Raw genomic sequence first — 21,041 nt, 5'->3', positions numbered from 1 at the left:
CTATTGCCTCTGAACACTGTGTGGTCCACAGACACATAGGAAGTATTAGGAGCACCTGTTCTATCCATCCGCTGACTTGAACATACACAGAGAACTCTGAGAATCAGCTCCTCTACCTAAGGCCACTTCATATCCTTTAAGGAAAGATCAGGCTTTTGTGTGTTGTTTTTCTTGGAAGTAGTAAGTTGGCCCTAGGCTTATTTGTGAATGTAGAGAGAACAGGATACATTTATCTCTATGCAGCAAGATCATAATTGGGAATAGTGCAAGGGAGTTGGAGGGATAAAGGAAAAATAAGTTGTGTTGATAAAGAGAGAGAGGGAGAAATAGGTTAAAGAGTGCAAAGGAGAAGGAGGAGAACCAAATAACAGAATATACTTAAGTTCATTTTCTTCCTCATAGCCCATATGAATAGAGGTATTTGCACACAGAAGGACTCAATAGTGGTTTTGTAATAAAAACTGACTCCTATTTTGTTAATTCCCAGGATGAATGGTGATTTTTTTTTTTCCCCAGAGACATAGTAGATTAAAGATAGAATTTGATTTTTCATGTCAAGGTAATCTGATCTCTTAGATTTTTGTTGGAAATATTTGTTATTTGTTACCTTGGGTGAAAGGAGATGGTTGAGCAGAGTTTTTGGTGCCACTGGTCTATCCTTTCATCAGAGGCCTGATGGATGATGAGGATGTGCGGTTCATATAAAAACTAGAGCAGTGACTGGAAGACAGATCTGGCTGACAGGGGCCTTTCATGTCAAGAATGGACTTGGCAATGTCAGGTTCTTACAAATCTGTTAGTGAGCTATAGGAGAAAGGGGGAAAGTTAATTCAGAGAAGAAAATAATCGCTTCACCTCTTTCAAGGTATACTTGTCATCAATCTAAATGTCATTAATTCCCTGACAAATATCTCCTGTCAATTTGCTCCTTTAAAAGATACCATAATAGGAAATAAGTTCGAGCTGCCCCCTTGGCTGTCTGGTGTCTACCTTCTGAGAAAAGCACAGTGCATCTAGAATGACCCCATGCTCAATCTGGAGGCAATCCCATGGCCACTTTGGTTCCCCCTCAATGAAGAATGCTTATCCTCCTGTTTCACAATCAGCATTTGTAAAATCGCAGCCCAAGTGGGAATCTCCAGAAGTCATTTAATTATTTTCCCACATGTCATGGGTCAGGAAAGAGAGGAGAGAACACGATTGCATGTATCCACCAATCTCTAAGAGCCAGGACCCTTATTTTTAAAGACTTGAAAGGCAGAAGCTTCCTCAGTTTCCTTTAGTCATGAGTACAGGGCCCAAATCTGCACCGTCCACAGGCTCTTCCTTCTCATGACTTGAAGTGCTCACAGGAAATTATGAACTCGGGGTCATCACAGCAGCTCCTCTGCAATCCCTAAGTCATCTGAGCCATCTCTCAAATTTTCCTTACCCCTTCAGCCAGATCTGTGCAAAAGAGAAGCCCTGTAAGCACTTGCCTGAAAGAAAACGCCTTCTTGCTGTGCAGGTTCTTGTTACAGATGATGCTTAAGACCCAGAACTTACATTTCCTCACATCAGGTTCTGGCTTTTCATCCTTTTGTCCTGAACTGTTACCATGTGGCAATGAAATTAATGACTTGAACAAAAATGAGTGTCAAAATCCTCTTCACTGAGGAAGAATAATTCCAGGTGCATCCATGAGGGAAGGTTGGCTGAATTCAGTGAATTGTAAAATATAATAATTTGGCATTTTATGGTACAAACTATGGTACATTTGGCATTCAGTGCTCGGTCGGGGGATGGATTATTTAGGTTTTGCTTGTGTTTTCTCTGTTTAAGAAGTGAAGGAAATTAACGATGCTAGCCTGACTTTGTGCACAGCTTTTGGAGTATCCTTTCCTTGGGCTCTGGGATGTGCAGTGGTGGGGAGGAGGCAGCCCTGAAGGGGTGGGAGGTGGGGCTCCCTGGAGTCACAGTCCCCCTGCTGACCTTGAGGGGAGAGCACGGCCACAGACAGGGCAAAGGCTGCCATAGGCCCTCTGCAAACCAGTTTCAGCCTTTTCTCTTTGGAATCGTGTTGTGCCTGCCGCCTGTGAACCGTGGGCTTGTCTTGTCATTAAGGCAACTGGGGAGATGATCAAGATCATTGAACTTGGGAAAGAGGGAGATGCTGCACATCCTCCTCTTTTCTGAACTTCATTAAAATTCTGTTTCATGATTTCAGTTTTTAACAATATCCCAAGAGGCCCACGAAGGATGCCAAGAAAGTGGCCTCCTTTCATGTGTGTTTATCTTAAGGGCCTGCACTTTCCTGGTTGAGTTGGCCCAGACTCACTTAGAAGGTTTCTTACAGGGGAAACCTCATTAGGGGACTCTGTCCTGATGCTGTTGCTTTCTCAGTGGCCAATGTCTCAGAAATCTTTGACTAAGAGTTTTAGATCCAGGTTAATTATCTTTTTACAAGTGAAAAATCAAGGTGTCAAATTAAGAGAATGATACCTTAGGCTTTTTAGAATGTCTTTGTATCGTGAAGTAGGGACCCAAATGCTGGACTTGGCAATTACCTAGCTGAAGAATAGAGTATTGGATCCAGAAAAAGTGGTGAACAAAAGGGTTTAGTGTGCTGCATTGGGTTTTTCAGGATTTTGCATATAGCGAGGGAATTAGGATGGCTGGATGTGCTTGTAGAATTGCTGTTGGCATATTCCCCGGCTCTGACTCCAGATCACAAGTCAGACTAGTCTGTACGTGTGCCTTCTGACCTCGGCACTTTCTAAAGTCCAGTATACTACTTTAACTGTCATTAAAAATGGAAAGCTGTCTCTCTTACCAGAAGTTTCCAGTCTAAGACCTGATTGGAAAATGCCCCATTAGTTTCTTTGGTGCCATTTGAGCTGGCAGTTCCCATCTGTCTCACTGATTGTACAGTTCTGTCAACCTCTCCTAGAAAAGTAGGATGCTTAAGTGGAGTCTTGGGAATTTAGCCAGAGGGGCATGATGGCTTGTAGCAGTTGGGGAAGGTGGTCCTAGAATCTGATGGCTGGTTGAGGCAGCATTGGAAGCATAGAATAGTGTGGAAACCAAGTCTCTAGGAGCAAGGATGGAGAAAGAAATGGCAACCCACTCCAGCCTTCTTGCCTGCGAAATCCAGTGGACAGAGGCACCTCCAGTCTGTGGTGAGCTATAGTCCATGGGGTCGCAAAGAGTTGGACAGAATTTAGCGACTAAAAAGCAAAAGGGACAAGGATGGAATCCAAGGTGAAGGGTCCCCTAACAGCCACAGCGGCTGTCAGAAGAGCCTCTGTGTTTGAGATCCAAGCAAGAGTGACTCCCTGGGCAAGAAATTTCCCCTTTGGAGTCTGGGCTAAGCCTGAGGGAACTCAGAGGAGAACAGAGGTGTCTTGGATAAAGCCTGCGTTTCTCGGCTCTCCATCCAACACCAGGGTAGGGCTAGACCATGGAATCAGTGCCTAATAGTTAGCACACTAAGTACGCTTTGCCAGCCACCTTTCAGGCAGGTAAAGTCATTTACAGAGAATCCTGGCAAATTAAGCAGATCTCAAGGAACTGAAGTTTTAAGAAAGACAGAACACTTTTGTAGCCCTCTTTTCCTTAAAAACACATGCAATACATTGTTGCCCCCCATGCACACACACTTATTACTGAAATGGTCTTTTAGTAGCGGTGCTAAAGAAAAATTTGGAAAAGCAAAGTCCAGTGGTTCTACACCCAGTCAAATGGCTTTCATTTTTATAGGTTTCCTTATCATTCTTGCGTACATACTAATAGTGGAAGGCATTTTGCACTCTGCCTTTTCCACAGTGGTCTATCAGAACCATCTTCTGTGTTTCTAGGCACCTCTGTAAACTGTCTTCTTTAATGGTTGCAGGATAGAACAGCCTGAAGAAGCCCCATGTTTTACTTGACAATATTTTTCTCCTGGATATTCAGGTCCTTTCCAGGTTTTTTGTTTGTCCCACTATGATGCTTTTTTCACAACAGTACCCATTCTGCTTGGCCTTTTAAAAAAATTATTCCCAGAAGTAGGATTACTACAGCAAAGGTTATTAACTTCTTTACACCTCTTTTTATATATCACCAGATTGCTTTTCAAAAGAGTTGTACTCGGTGCCACCTTGTACGGGGTAGCACCAGCTAAATTATAGCTCTGATGGCTTTCACACTTTTTCTCCATTTTTGAAAATCTAGTTGACAAAACATGATACATTAAAGTTGCTTTAATTGTCTTTCCTTTCATTACTAGGAGGAAGAAAATCTCTGCCATATGTTTTAATTTTATGCCTGATATGAATCATTTATTCATATCCTTTGCCCATTTCTTTATTTGATGCTTTTCCCCCTACATTTCAATGAGATGGTCATCCTTTTGTCAACGTGATAACAAAGAGTTTCTCCAGTGTATTAAATGTTGATACTTCCATTGTTCTGAAGTTCAGTAATCTTGGTAAAATCCTGTCTTTTATTTCCTTTGAGTTTATCTGTTGCTTCAGAGCATGGAGAAGTATAGGTCTATAAAAGAATGTGGACTGTTTATTACATGCTAGTTGTCATAGAATTTAATTTTAAAATGAATTATTCAACCATTTTCCATCCAGAACCTATCTTTTATATTTCCTGTGGATCTTACTGAATACTTTTCTGTTTTGCTATCCGTATATCAAAGAGACATTTGCTTAATCGTCGTGTCTTCCCCTCATTGTACTAAAAAATCTGCTTTATCATGTGCTGCATTTCAGATTTGTTTATGGACTATCTGTATTGTATTACATTTTTCTTTTGAACCATTACCAGAATCAATGAACTAATTTTGCTTCTTGACATTTCCTAAAACGTGGTTCCTTTTTAGAATAAAACTTTCTTATTGTTTATGTTTGTAGATTAATTTTATAGTGATTTTGTTGAATTCCAAAATACCCTACCGGAATTTTCATTAAAACTACACTGAATCTGTAAGTTCTGTTTAGGAGACTGAGCATTAGCAAACACTAGTATTCTCATTCTGTGGGCGCCCCACTCCAGTCCTCTTGCCTGGAAAACCCCATAGATGGAGGAGCCTGGGAGGCTGCAGTCCCTGGGGTCGTGAAGAGTTGGACACCACTGAGTGACTAGACCGGAAAAGGCAATGGCACCCCACTCCAGTACTCTTGCCTGGAAAACCCCATGGACGAAGGAGCCTGGTGGGCTGCAGTCCATGGGGTCGCTAAGAGTCGGACACGACTGAGCGACTTCACTTTCACTTTTCACTTTCATGCATTGGAGAAGGAAATGGCAACCCACTCCAGTGTTCTTGCCTGGAGAATCCCAGGGACGGCAGAGCCTGGTGGGCTGCCATCTATGGGGTCGCACAGAGTCGGACACGACTGAAGCGACTTAGCAGCAGCAGCAGCAGCAACAAAGTACACCTTTGCATTTCACCAAATCAGGTTTTACTTTATAGAGCAAAAGTTTGTGGTTTCATTTTGAATGTTTAGCTCAACATTTAGGAAAATTCCTTAAAATTTTAATGTTTTGTACCAACGGTAAATATAAATTTTCACTATGTTTTCTAACTGAACATATTAGGTTCCTTTTACTTCTGATGCTAGGTGGTTACTAGTTTTTTGTGTTTTGTGTTTTGTTTTGTTTTTTGTATGGCATCATGGTTACTTAGTTGTCAGCTGTGCCAAAGGAAACCTCCTGGGTGATGGAAAAGGCCCCCATGTGTTCAGGAAATACTGCTCTGTGACCTTCTAGCAAGGCCTCTTTCTTTCTTTGATGGCCTAAAAGAATAAGGGTGGGTAGGGGGAGGAAGGAAGATGGAAGTACATACATCACCACCCAGGAAGTAATGTCACGCCTTACCAGCCCTCCAGGAAGTATCCCCCAAAGCTTTCACAGCTTATGTTAGATCCTCAAGGAGTCTCTCCAAATCCTTGCACCCCCTAAAGTGGAGTCTGGAGTTCCAGATTATAAAAGAAGGTGGTTTAGAGATCTGATAGTCTTGAAACATGTATGGCTGGAGAGAAAGAGAGTTACCCTTCCCTTTATTGCCATATCAGGTTTATCTGACTGGGTGACAGTGTCCTCTGGGAACCACCAAAAGAAATGTCAGTGACAGAATCACTTTTGCAATTACAGATGAGATGATTGAATTAATGATCTCATGGAACATTTTACCATAGGACATGGCATCAGGGCACTTTTGCTGGCTTCTCCCCTTACTCCACTCCAGTCCAATGAGATGGTACCACTTATTCTCATCCTGCCAGTGATGACATCCAAGGTCACTCCCAGCAGAGACAGAACTGCCATCCCAATAAAGTCTCACTAACGTGAGGTCTGGATCCCCCTTATGAACGGATCCAAGAAGTCTTCTATGTGACTCATCATTGCTTTCCTGGGATGTTATCCAGAATTAGTGTCAAATAATGAAAAGAGTTGGTAGAACTTGTGGTTAGACTCAAGTTCAAATCCAAATTCACAAGCTGATCATAGGAGAGTTTCTCTTTTCCCATCTGTGTAAAGGAGGCAAAATGACCACCTCATCCAGTTATTATTCATTCATTCAGGAAATATGAATATGAAAATGACATTACGTGCTTGTTTGCCAGGCACTGATAAGTCATATAGATGCGACAGAGGATATACCAAAGACTCATGGAGCTTATGTCCTTGGGGAGAGAGGGAAAAGAGATACATATCAAAAATAATATATAAGCTAATAAATGCCATGAGAAATAAAAAAGCAAAAAAAAAAAAAAATGTTGTCCAGTAAGGGGGATTGTCTTTTAGGAAGGATGAACAGAGGAGGCTTCACTAATGAGATATCTGAGCACAGAGATGGATCAGAATGGGAATGAGCCATGAGAATGTTGAAGGAAGAGCATTTCAGACAGAGGGAAGCACATGTGCAAAGGCCCTGCAGGAGGAATTTGCATGTCTGAAGAATAGAGTAAGGGCCACATGGCTGGAGCAGAGTGGGTGGTAGAGACCCTCCTCCTGGCAGGTGACGAGGTCAGATAGGTGGAGGGGACCACATTAAGTAGGGCAGGGATCACAACAGCAGGTCAGATCTAGCCTATGCCTGTTTATATACAGCCCTCTAGGTAAAAAGAGCTTTTAATTTATGAAAAAATTGTTTAAAAAGAAGACTATGTAACATGTGTCCTGCAACACTCCAGTTACTTACTGTCTCATCTTTTATAGAGAATATTTTGACAGTTCCTGATGCACAGCCTTAGAAGCCACAGTGTGAAAGGAAATCATGAGAGGAGGGTTGAGTAGGAAAGTCATGTGAGGTGATTGACAGTCTTAAAAAAGACAGCTGTGACTGCTGTGTTAGCTCAGACTGTAACCAGAAAGGGTGCAGCGGGGAACACAGTTAAGAGGCCATCGTTAGAGCCGGGGTGAGACGGAGCAGTAGGAGAGACCAGACTGAAAGCAGAGGGGCGCTGAGTAGTAGGTGGATAGAGAATATAATCTGAAGGTGGCACCGAAGGTGCTTTGGATGGACTGTGGCATGTGAGAGAAAGGGAGAAGTAAGGGATGATTCTAAGATTTTTCAGTCTATATCCTCTCTTTAGATTGTCTTGGAAATTGAATGAGAGCCATCTTTTCTGTCCTTAGGGTTTGATGCCTCCAGTTCTTTTACCATTTTGCAGTCAGGGTTACCTTCCTAAGGTACAGTTTTTATTGTTCTCCATGCAAAAGTCTCCCCCAGTGTCCCATTAGTTGTTGAACCGTCAGATGTGACTCTCCATAGTCCAACAGCCCCAAGTCATTGCCAGCTATTCCCTTTCTTCCAACCCTAACCAGTGAATTGTCTACCAGTTCCCCCCATGAACTTCATAGTCTCAACCTCCAACCCTTTGCCTGTGTGGGGTCCTTATTTTTTTTTGTTTGTTTCATTGTTAGATGTCAAGGATCCTTCCAGAATATAAGCAGCTCCTTAACACCCTCATCACCTTTCTGGTCTATTCCTATTCCAGTGTTGTTTGTCTTCCCCTCTTTTAACAGGGATGTCTCTGTAACATGGGTTTTTATGCACAAGCCTTGTCTCCTGCCAGAATACAGACAAGAAAATGTTGTAATAGAGCACATAGTTAAATCCTCCCCTTTATTAAATTCCAGCTCTACCCTTGGAACCTATATGACTTTGAGCAAGTTACTTTACTTCTCAAAGCCTCGGTTTGTGCTTCTGTAAAATGGAGGTAATTCCATTGTCACTTTGCAACACTAATCAAGAGGTAAAATGAGGTGACTCACTCACTATAGTCTGTGCCTGCCGTACTAGCAGAGCTCGTTTAATTGACACAGTTGTGTCAGTTCTCCTTCACGAAGCTGAGGAGCTGAGACAGGATCTTTCTATTCTTCCTGGTGCTGTGTTCCCTGGTTTTGTACACAGTAGGCAAATGAATATATTATTTAAAAAATTGGGTGAAATGAGTCAGGTTTTAGACTCAACTCTGAGTTCAGTTCCCCTCACCACCACATCGAGCTGTGTGACATCTAGCTAAGGCAAGACCCTTATCTCTGAATTTCAGATTCTTCACATTCCGAGAGTATGAAATCACCCCTACCTTGAAAAGTGAGGAGAATAAGCTATGATGGTTGTAAAGCACCCAATGGTTGTAGAGTGTGGTTTGTGCCAAGGATAGTGTTCTCTGGAATGATGATTACCAGAGCTTCTGCAGAAAAAGCTCCTTCGCCGTGCTACCACTGAAACTTGATCATTCCTTAAAGCAGTGGTCCTCAAAATGTGGTTCTGGACCAGCGGCATCTGTCAATGCCATTTTCCCCAGAACACTTTAGAAACGCATGTTCTCAGGCTCACCCCAGGCCTAGCAAAGCAGACACTGTGGAGTGGAGCCCAGCAGTCTGTGTATTAACAAGCTGATACTCTCAGGCACCTAAGACCCACTGCCTTAGCAGAGAGAGGAGGCGGCTTGTGACGTCCCATACAAGCCCAGTGGGATAGTTAAGTCTCTCTGCTTTTCTGCTGGCATCAAAATAGAGGCCATGAGGGCCAAGAATGTTGCCAGCATTGCCAGAGAAGGGGAGCACAAGCCCCTTAGTGCCGCTCTGGGGGGGGTCAGCAATTCCTGATTCTTTACTTAACAAGTCCTCAAATTGGAGGAAAGTGTAACCCATGATAAACAATGGGAAGTAGAGTTCAGTTTGAGACACAAGACTAATCTGGGAGCGTAAAGCCACACCATAAACCCTCACAAGTTATCAATTCACTTGCAGTAGTACAACTATACAGGAAGAATACCAGTGAGACTGACGAGATATGAAAACTCTTTCAGTATGACTAATTCTAAAGGAAGCTGTTGACACATTTGTAAATACAGCAACTAAAGTTAGTTCAGATGGTTTCAAGAAATCCTAAAGCACTGCAAAGAACATTTAATCTTTTCATAGTATTAAAGTCTAGAGAGCATTTAAATATCTCTATAGCTATGGAAAAAGCACAGCCACATTTATATATAGTTGCTGGCTTCTTTTTAAGAAGATACCACATTTATTTTTTCCCTTTTCTTTAGGCTCATGATATGACATGAAAAATCATCTCTTTGACAGGGTGATTCTGTTAATCCAAATTTAATCTGAATAGAGTTGAAGTAGAAGTACTCTGCCTTCTTTCCCCCTTATTGTCTGTGGCCCTGAAGGAGGGTCAACACAGAGACGAGCAGACCCTGAAACCAGCCCTTGGGCTGCTGCTCTGTAGCGCTGACTAAAATACCATGCATAAGGGGTGCCCTTGGCTTATGGAAAGAAAATGTTAGAATTTCTCTGTACAATTACTTTTTTTTTTTTTTTAATTCTACCTTGGCTAGCCAACATTTTTTTTTTCCTTTTTTTGCCACTTTAGTTTTTTAATTGAAGGATGATTGCTTTACAGAATTTTGTGATTTTCTTTCAAACATCAGCAAGAATCAGCCATAGGTACACCCATGTCCCCTCCCTCCCAAACCTCCCTTCCATCTCCCTCTCCATGCCACCCTTCTAGATTATCACAGAGCCCCTGTTTAAGTTCCCTGAATCATACAGCAAATTCCCATTGGCTATCTATTTTATATATGGTATTGTAGGTTTCCATGTTACTCTCTCCATATTAATTTTTAATCTCAGGCTTTGAACTTTCTTTTTGTGTGTATTTGGGGATGGGAGCCTATGCTCACATATTTTTTCCTAAAAGGAGTGTGTGATCAAAAAAGTGTGACTGCCTCTGAGGGCAAGTTCACATGACAGGGAGAGACTTGGGTAAAAGGTTGAAAATGATAAAAAAAAAAAAAAAATCTAAAGTCTTCTATAGATTTCAGGTTTCCATGTTACCTGGTCACCCGTCACTGGAATACGTAATGGTTTTGTCTCCTATCATGTCAATACTATTCAGTTCAGATCATGGTTGTGCAAATCAAATAAAAGGAAAAGCAAGAGGCAGACACCAGTGGCTTTATGTGGGGCTGTCTCTTCTTGGGCCTGTCCCACGGCTCAGACTGCCACTGAGTGGACAGCCAGAGCGGAGCTGCCTGGTGGGGCAGAGAGAGGGCATCTAAACGGCCCCTTAAGTGGAGGAGATATCTATTCCCCGTCACTGGTTACCCTTTTAAAGACCCGGATATCGGAGCCATCACTAACTGGTGAAATGAAGGTAAATTAGACCCGTTTAAGTGAGCGAGTAGGAGGCACAGGTGCCTTAAAAAGTCCACAAGGCACAGACTGAGTATATGGTATGCCTTGTCCCCCCAACCCCGTACACCGCCTTTGTGTCACTAGGCTGTAGTTACATCACATTTGTTTCTCTCTCTCACTGAACGCTTCTGAGAAGTTTCAAAGGAAGGTAAGCAGTACCTATCTCATCCACGTGCTTTTCTGATAGAACAGCTCTGGGTTTCTGCTGATTCCGGGCAGGGGCCATTCTGGAGAAGAGGTTTGGCCCCACCCACCCTCTCCCAAGGATGTTGCATGGCTGTGGTCAACCAGTCGCCTCCCCGCCTGTAGGCTGGCCACTCGCTTCTAGAATGAATTCCTTGGGAGCTTCGCCATGGGTCTTTCCTTTGTAGTGTGTCCTCCAAGAATGCTTTGCCCTCAGAGTGGCCACCCCTGGCCCGTGCTGACACTTCTTGCCCTCTCTCCCCACAGGCAGCACAAGGGGGTGGCCACAGGACCCTGCTGTATGGCCATGCAATTCTCCTGCGGCACTCCTTCAGTGGCATGGTAAGCTCACCTGGATCGCTGTCATCACTCAGGAAGGAGGCTGAGGAGGAGGGAAAGGGTGGGAAGTCAGCGAGTGTCTCAATCAGGTTAAGAAGTCAGCGGGAGTCACTTGGAATGGAAATTATAGTACATTACTGTCTTAGTAACTTACCTCACTTAGCAGTTGTACATCTGTGTTTACTTAACATCTGACCACCTTCCCTGCCACTCCATAAGGAAAAGGATTATGTCTTTTTAAAAAAATTTATGTAACTAAACCTAACTTGACCAAGTGTGGTGCTCTGATAAATGCTTAGAAAATATTTGTTGACTGGATGATCAGATATACCTGGAATAACTGATGACTCGCATGTATAAGGATAACCAGCATAGGTGGAAAAGCAATCAAATGGGATTTTTGTAAAATTTCTCTTTTACTAGCTAAAGGAAATAGGATGATATCTGGTCCTTCATTCCTGAATTTGAAGGTATTACGTTAATCCAGAGGCAGGAAGCAGATAAAGAGCAGAGCAGTCACAGAAAGCAGATCAAGCTATAACTCTTCAGGGATCTAGAACTAGAATTAACCGAAATTAGATAACTCAATATAACTTGAATTTTTTTTCAAGTTTTAATAAATGTAATTTCTAAAATTCAAATATTGCAGTTCTTTTGCAGGGAGTGTTAAGAGGAATATCATGACCTCGGTCAAGTATAATATGAGGCAATTCTAATGATATTTACCCCCAGTTCCTACATGTATCATTCTCCCTTACTATCAGCGTAAGGAACATTTCTTTCTCTAACCCCAGTGAAAAACTGTTATGTTAACTCAGGACTTTATTTTCACACATTTTACACCTGCAGCGGACACTGCAAAATTCGTCTCAAAGCTTGAACTGTCAAATTGGCAGGCAGAACAGCAGCTGCTTCTTAAATAATTTATTTATTGCAGCATTTTTTTTTCCTGAACACTGGTAAGAAGTTGACCTTTTCAGCCTGAACATTCATCTGTGATAGTCCCTTGTGGCAAAGGACAAACAAAAATGACCAAATGGAAAGTTATCTGAGCAGAAGATGGGGACTGTTAGAGAGTAGGGAAATTTTGCACCCTGGCAATCTCTAGAACTGAGAGGTGATCATTTATCTTTAGGAATCTGGTGCTTATCCATAGGGTAAATAAAACCCTAGCACCTCTCTTTTTCTCCCTAAATGGAATAAATAAATGCTCAAACAGTATACTTCTCTTGGCTTTAAAAACTCAGGCTAGCATTGTGCTACAAAGAGGAAGGTTTACATTAGTCAACATGAGGTTGGTTGACCTCTACTCCCAAGAAATCGCACTCACAGTTAACATGAACCCTATACTAGCCAGTTCCTTTTAGGAGTAGCTCTGAGAATAAAGCCCATGAGAGATGGCTATACAATACAATGATTCTGTGTTTTCCTGTTGCAGAGAATTAGAATTATAACTCGGAAAGTTTGTACCAAATGCATATCTGCCTCTCAGTCCAATGCTAAGACCACTTGCTGTGCCTGTCAATAAAGGAGGCAGGGAATAGGCTGTGGACTTTTTTCCTTTATTAAGTTACTTTTGAAAATAATTTTTCAATTTTACATGCACATGTATTTTTATAATTTAAAAAAATCAGACATTATTTGAGAAGCTTTAAAGCTGATAGAAAAACTGAAAAGCAGAAAATAAATAGAAATGAGGATATTATCATGGATGTTCCCACTGTCCAAAGACAACCTGCTCTCAGTTTGGTGTGATTCGCTTTAGCCCAGTTGCTAGGCATTTGAATTTTGCATACATGGCAACCATACAAGTACACTGTTTTGTATATATTCCATACTGTTCTACACTCTTGATAAATACTCTCCATGGTAACATAATATTCCATAAAATGAAGTACCAGAGTTTATCAACCTTTCCATTATTGTTGGTCATTTATGTTCTATTCATATTCTCAGTTTAAAAGTTTCAGAGTATCTTTGAACTAAAGGATATTTCATATTTCAAACTTTTTCTATTTAAACTTATTTCTCATAGTCCTATGAGTCAAATCACTGGGTCATCAGATAAGAACATCTTCAAGGTTTTAAATACATTATGAAAATATATCCCAGAAGCACTGTAGCCATGAACAATCAAGAAGCCCTCTTCATAGCAGCTCAGTGTTGAAACAGAGAAGCCAGCTAATGGTGAGATGCCAAGATCTGACAGAAGAGTATAACTTTACTAGCATCTGCTCTTATTCCACAGTATCTAACATGTTTGACCACATCAAGATCCCAGACGGATAAACTTGCCTTTGATGTAGGTCTACGGGAACACGCCACAGGTAAGTCAACGTGCCCTAGATCTGCTGCTCAGTGAGATCTTGGGCTGGGGGGGTTTGAGAAGGAGGCTGGACGCAAATCATTTGGGATTCGAAACCAACCTGGTCAAGAAATAGGTCTGATAGAACTCTGGAAAAGAAGACTAATAAAGAATATTATTGGAATGCAGAATGAAAACATAGGAATGCGAAATGAAGGTGAGCATGAGGCTTTAACCACAATCTGCCAGAGTCTCAAAGAAAAACAATTTTTAGGGTTAGATACTGAAAATAAGTAGAGAAGGTATTCCTGATAAAAACCAATGGTAATGAATAACCGCTTTAAAAAACAAAGCATAATGAAGGTTTACATAATAAAGTATAGTCTAGATTAAAAAAAAAAAACTAGTCCCATTTTATTCTGCATTGAATCAGCTATTTTTAAAGCAGTGTTTCCCAGATATTAGTCAATGATATCCACCTTCATAGATCTGCCATTCCTGTGCATCAACTGTATTATTAATTTATATTTTTCCTTAAATTTACTTTTGTATTTAAAATTTTATAGACAAAACTAACATCATTGCTGTAAGTAGAAAACTGGTATTGCTTGCTGTAAAAATGAATATAACGTAAAGAAAACCATGTCACTCAATAATTGAAGAATGTTGGCAAATATTAGAAAAGTGTTCATAGTATACAAGCTCCAAACTGAAAACTTTCTGTTAGAGTCAAAAGGTTTGAAAGTAGTAAAGGAAATTTCTCTCTATATGACTCAGTGTTGCTTAACTGCCCTCCACCATTAGCACTATACATCATATAGTATGGGAAACACTGGCTATTTTTTTTAATTTTAGTTCAATCAAAAATGACAGTCAAGTGGCGGATCCTAAAAAAGATGGTAACCAGGATGATACAGGTTTAAATGAAGGAACAGATGACTAAGATAACTATCAACAAATGTTTCTAGTTAATCAAAGAAGGGGCTGACTTGCTGTAGGTTATTCCAAAGACCAGTGGAACAATGGATAGACGTTGAAAATAGGCCCATTTCATCTCAGTGATGGAAATCACTCTGTAATACCTGCAGTATCCAGCAAAGGAACAGCTGGCCTCGAGATGGAAGATGTTTCCTGTGGCTGGAAATATTCATGAGCAATCTGCCTGCCAAGGGCATTACATATGTAATTTCTGCTCCGTTTAGAGGTTGGGCTTATGAACCAATCAGGATTCTTGGTTGCAAACAGCAGAAACTGACTCCGTTAACTCAAGCAGAAAGAGTTTACTGGAAGGATGTTACATAGACCTGCTCTGAAGCTGAGCCCCAGGCTTAGAAATTGGGCAGGAAAAAAGGCCAGGGAAGAGCAAACAGCCTAGGTCACATGGCAGGAAGAGTCTCATTGGAGAAAGTCTTTAATATTATGACATTTTCCCCCAAATTGTTGGGGCCAAAGAAGGACAAATTTCATGTAATTATTCTAAAACTACAGCAGTACAGAAGGAGATGGTCCAAGATTATCTGATTTTACATATGATTTAGAAAAAAAAAAAAAGGTATAGTTTAACCTGTTTTTAAAAATCTAGAATTTAACCTACATTTAATCTGGGGGGAAGGAATCTAGGGTTTACTCTGGATCTGTTATTTCTGGATCATACACAGTCATGTCCAAGAACACCTGACGTAAGCCCCCCACCTCTCCTTCTCTTCCCCTTTTTATACAGAGCAGAAGAGTGGGCCTGCCTCAGCCCTCTAGGTTTGGTTTTTGTTTGTTTCTTTGTTTTACTAAAGTCAGATTATATTTGAATATGATTTGAGGTTGCTTTGTTTTCAGCTAAACCGTGTTATTCTTAAAATATAATTTCCTCTAAGGTGTTGTCAACTTTTGCTGAAAATTACAAAATAAGAGAAGTGACACATTCTGAGTGTAAGCTGACCCCTAAATATAAACCAACTGTCTGTCTTGGAGCATGTAATCGGAAAAGTCATGTATGGTCATACTATTTATACCAAAAAATGACTTTAGACTTTTTGAGACTTGGGAAGAAATTTAAAAAATAACCACTCTCTAGTCATGTGTTCAGGAAACCTATTTTTTGTTTTTAGTTACTAGAGGCTTCAGTAAAAATATAGGGAAATAGCAGAGAATATTACTCATTCTACCACGTTTTTTAACCCCAAATTCCTGAAATCAAACTTGGTATGAATTCTGCTAACAGATGAGGGAAACACATGCATCAACCCAGGTTCAAGCTGGCTTTTCAGAAGCGGCTGACGTTGGCAGAAAGATGGGGGACAGGGTTGACCAGGCGTTCAAGAAAACCTCAGTTCAGTTCAGTTCAGTCGCTCAGTCGTGTCCGACTCTTCACGACCCCGTGAATCGCAGCACGCAAGGCCTCCCTGTTCATCACCAACTCCCGGAGTTCACTCAGACTCACGTCCATCGAGTCCGTGATGCCATCCAGCCATCTCATCCTCTGTCGTCCCCTTCTCCTCCTGACCCCAATCCCTCCCAGCATCAGAGTCTTTTCCAATGAGTCAACTCTTCGCATGAGGTGGCCAAAGTACTGGAGTTTCAGCTTTAGCATCATTCTCTCCGAAGAAATCCCAGGGTTGATCTTCAGAATGGACTGGTTGGATCTCCTTGCAGTCCAAGGGACTCTCAAGAGTCTTCTCCAACACCACAGTTCAAAAGCATCATTCTTCAGCACTCAGCCTTCTTCACAGTCCCACTCTCACATCCATACATGACCACAGGAAAAACCATAGCCTTGACTAGACAGACCTTAGTCGGCAAAGTAATGTCTCTGCTTTTGAATATGCTATCTAGGTTGGTCATAACTTTCCTTCCAAGGAGTAAGCATCTTTTAATTTCATGGCTGCAATCACCATCTGCAGTGATTCTGGACCGCCCCAAAAAATAAAGTCTGACACTGTTTCCACTGTTTCCCATGAAGTGATGGGACCAGATGCCATGATCTTCATTTTCTGAATGTTGAGCTTTAAGCCAACTTCTTCACTCTCCTCTTTCACTTTCATCAAGAGGCTTTTGAGTTCCTCTTCACTTTCTGCCATAAGGATGGTGTCATCTGCATATCTGAGGTGATTGATATTTCTCCCGGCAATCTTGATTCCAGCTTGTGTTTCTTCCAGTCCAGCGTTTCTCATGATGTACTCTGCATAGAAGTTAAATAAGCAGGGTGACAATATATAGCCTTGACATACTCCTTTTCCTATTTGGAACCATCCTGTTGTTCCATGTCCAGTTCTAACTGTTGCTTCCTGAACTGCATACAGATTTCTCAAGAGGCAGGTCAGGTGGTCTTGTATTCCCATCTCTTTCAGAATTTTCCACAGTTTATTGTGATCCACAGAGTCAAAGGCTTTGGCATAGTCAATAAAGCAGAAATAGATGTTTTTCTGGAACTCTCTTTTTCCATGATTCAGCAGATGTTGGCAATTTGATCTCTGGTTCCTCTGCCTTTTCTAAAACCAGCTTGAACATCAGGGAGTTCACGGTTCATGTATTACTGAAGCCTGGCTTGGAGAATTTTGAGCATTCCTTTACTAGCATGTGAGATGAGTGCAACTGTGTGGTAGTTTGAGCATTCTTTGGCACTGCCTTTCTTTGGGATTGGAGTGAAAAGTGACCTTTTCCAGTCCTGTGGCCACTGCTGAGTTTTCCAAATTTGCTGGCAGATTGAGTGCAGCACTTTCACAGCATCATCTTTCAGGATTTGAAATAGCTCAACTGGAATTCCATCACCTCCACTAGCTCTGTTCGTAGTGATGCTTTCTAAGGCCCACTTGACTTCACTTTCCAAGATGTCTGGCTCTAGGTGAGTGATCACATCATCATGACTATCTGGGTCGTGAAGATCTTTTTTATACAGTTCGTCCGTGTATTCTTGCCACCTCTTCTTAATATCTTCTGCTTCTGTTAGGTCCATACCATTTCTGTCCTTTATCAAGCCCATCTTTGCATGAAATGTCTCCTTGGTATCTCTAATTTTCTTGAAGAGATGTCTAGTCTTTCCCAATCTGTTCTTTTCCTCTATTTCTTTGCATTCATCACTGAAGAAGGGTTTCTTATCTCTTCTTGCTATTCTTTGGAACTCTGCATTCAGATGCTTATATCTTTCCTTTTCTCCTTTGCTTTTCACCTCTCTTCTCTTCACAGCTATTTGTAAGGCCTTCCCAGACAGCCATTTTGCTTTTTTGCATTTCTTTTCCATGGGGATGGTCTTGATCCCTGTCTCCTGCACAATGTCACGAACTTCATTCCATAGTTCATCAGGCACTCTATCTATCAGATCTAGGCCCTTAAATCTATTTCTCACTTCCACTGTATAATCATAAGGGATTTGATTTAGGTCACACCTAAATGGTCTAGCGGTTTTCCCTACTTTCTTCAATTTCAGTCTGAATTTGGTAATAAGGAGTTCATGATCTGAGCCACAGTCAGCTCCTGGTCTTGTTTTTTTTGACTGTATAGAGCTTCTCCATCTTTGGCTGCAAAGAATATAATCAATCTTATTTCGGTGTTGACCATCTGGTGATGTCCATGTGTAGAGTCGTCTCTTGTGTTGTTGGAAGAGGGTGTTTTCTATGACCAGTGCATTTGCTTGGCAAAACTCTATTAGTCTTTGCCCTGCTTCATTCCGCATTCCAAGGCCAAATTTGCCTGTTACTCCAGGTGTTTCTTGACTTCCTACTTTTGCATTCCAGTCCCCTATAATGAAAAGGACATCTTTTGTGGATGTTAGTTCTAAAAGGTCTTGTAGGTCTTCATAAAACCATTCAGCTTCAGCTTCTTCAGTGTTACTGGTTGGGGCATAGACTTGGATAACTGTGATATTGAATGGTTTGCCTTGGAGATGAACAGAGATCATTCTGTCGTTTTTGAGATTGCATCCAAGTACTGCATTTCGGACTCTCTTGTTGACCATGATGACTAGTCCATTTTTTCTGAAGGATTCCTGCCTGCAGTAGTAGATATAATGGTCATCTGAGTTAAATTCACCCATTCCAGTCCATTTTAGTTCGCTGATTCCTAAAATGTTGACAGTCACCCTTGCCATCTCTTGTTTGACCACTTCCAATTTGCCTTGATTCATGGACCTGACATTCCAGGTTCCTATGCAATATTGCTCTTTACAGCATCGGATCTTGCTTCTATATCACCAGTCACATCCACAGCTGGGTATTGTTTTTGCTTTGGCTCCATCCCTTCGTTCTTTCTGGAGTTATTTCTCCTCTGATCTCCAGTAGCATATTGGGCACCTAATGACCTGGGGAGTTCCTCTGTTGGTATCCACATGAAAACCTAGAGCCTAAAATAATTTATTTTACCTCCCTCATCCCCAACCCATTTCATATTCACCTTGAAGAAAGTCAGCTTGGTATACGTGGGAGAGGGAAATAACTTCGCTGCAGCTCAGATACAGTTCAGTATGGCCTGGGGTGAGTCTTCTCTCCTTAAAAGGAGGGTTGCTCAGGAACCAACAGAATAGCATTGCTTTGTTTACCCAGGTCATCCTGGGAATGCACTTTTGACTCAGAAGCCACTTCTGAATTGAAAACAATAGTTGAGTTGAATGTCTAGGAGAATGTGAGGAGAAGTTTGGAAGCAGTTTCTTGAATATTTCTGGAAGCGTTTCCCCTGCACAGTGGATAATAAATTATTTGACTGACTTAACAGAACTGATGACCATTTTGCCCTTGGTTTTGCTTTAAGGAGTTCTTTCTTTTTTTCCCTTTCGAAAGTTTTTGTTGGTGTTTTCTAGACATAGATTTAGGATTAGTTTAGAATTGGGGGGAAAAAACATTTTAGGATCCTCAACTGGCCCCACATACCCTACTGACTTAGGGATTGGGCCATTCCTGGGCTCCAGACCACTCCCTGCTCCCAGGAGAGGGTGAGAGAGCAAAGGTGCCCTTCTCCTATGCATCTCTTTAGGACCGCTTCATCCTGATCCCCCTCAGTGGTCCAGTGCACATGATGGATACACACCTGTCATTTTCCTCTTTGAATGTAGAGACCAGCGTCTTCTGTTATAAAATTTTAAGTCTAATTAAAGTGTAATCAATGTTATCATATTTATTTATCCACAGTGAATCAAAGTAATACCTGAACATAAAGAGAGACATAGTGCTCTTTTGCGTACGGAAAGCATCTACCTCTTGCCCCACCCCTCCCTGTTCTGGACCCCCGCCTCTCAGGCATCCACTTTCAGCTCCTCCAGTATGTTCCCCACTGTGCGTAGTCATACGGCTTACTGCTTTTTAGTTATTCTTTCCAGATTGGGCATGATATATTCATGTCCTAAGTGAATAATAAAAATGTACCTCTTGTGCTCCTCTCTTCTGTTTTCTCTTTCCACCTAGTATATTTGCCTAGTATATTTGCACCTTTTTTTTATATAACTATCAAGTCAATAGTAACTACTTACATCAGCATAACTGTAACTTTTATTTGCAAATGAGACTCATGATGTACTATGGTCAGTCCACTTTGTGGTATTACCTTTGTGCTTTCCACTACTTAATAACTGCCTTGTTTGTTGCTTTAGTTTCCATGACCTAGTCATTTATTTCCGAACTGTCCCATAGAACAGTAACTGTCCCTGATTAGATTCGGTCACAATAGCTGTTCCGTTGGTTACATCTTCTTAGAAACATACACCATCATGAGGGAAATTCCTGTTTCCTCTTTCCAAGATTCTGTATTTCCCAGATCTCATGTTTTCCTCCCTTATGGATTGATCACACCATTTTGGGGGAGCCCGTTTCCAGTAACTTTTACAGAAAATATCCATGGGAGACAAATTGTTGTCTGAAAGTTTCTTAATTTCAGCTTCACAAGTAATTCATAGAAGCATTCTATATGGGAAATATTTTTTTCTCAGCACCCTGAAGGATTTTTGTGTTCTTCTAGCTTTTGGTCTGGCTGTTGAGACGTCTGTCCACATTATGCTTCCTGATCCTTTGTGTGTGACCTGTTTATATTTTCTGAGCTACCTGGATCTTCTCTTTTGCCCTGATGTCTACAGTTCTACAGTGCTGTCTTGTCCTGGATCTTTCTTGTTCTTTTTTTTCTTTTCTTTCTTTCTTGTTCTTAGTCTCACAGGAGTGGACCCTGGTGTGTGTGCATGTGTATGTCCGTTCTCCACTGTGCTAGGGACTCTGTGGGCCCCTTCATTCTAAAAATGTTTGTCTTTCAGCCTTGGGAAAAGTTAAATATCTTTTAGTTAATGTTCTCCCTTCATGTTCTCTTACTGCTTTCTGAAATTCCTCTAGGTTGGTTTTCTAATTTTCTTTGCAGTCTTGTTTCTAATCTGCTTTTCTTCATTCTTCATTGTGGGAAAAATTTTCAACTTTATCCTATAACTTTCCTGTTTCTTTCTCTCTTTTTCAGGATCAAAGAGATTTTTTTCTCTTTGAAGGGACACTTCATGGATACTCTCCTAGCTGCTTCATGAATGTTACTTTTCCTTATGCCTCTGAGATTATTAATTCTAAGATTTGTTTGAAGTTAT

General features: G+C 41.2%; 1 protein-coding gene across 1 annotated transcript in view; it reads left to right on the top strand.

The window, feature by feature from the left end:
- Positions 1–21,041, top strand: part of RYR3 (ryanodine receptor 3) — a 573,341-nt gene that overhangs the window by 236,501 nt on the left and 315,799 nt on the right. Inside the window, exons 4-5 of the mRNA XM_052647070.1 lie at positions 11,131–11,205; positions 13,451–13,529. Coding sequence (XP_052503030.1) covers positions 11,131–11,205; positions 13,451–13,529 — 154 coding nt within the window. The remainder of the gene's footprint in view (positions 1–11,130; positions 11,206–13,450; positions 13,530–21,041) is intronic.

This window comes from Budorcas taxicolor, chromosome 10, assembly GCF_023091745.1.
Source record: "Budorcas taxicolor isolate Tak-1 chromosome 10, Takin1.1, whole genome shotgun sequence".
Lineage (NCBI taxonomy): Eukaryota > Metazoa > Chordata > Mammalia > Artiodactyla > Bovidae > Budorcas > Budorcas taxicolor.
Note: the sequence above shows the minus strand (reverse complement) of the source record. Positions and strands in the feature narration are given on the sequence as shown.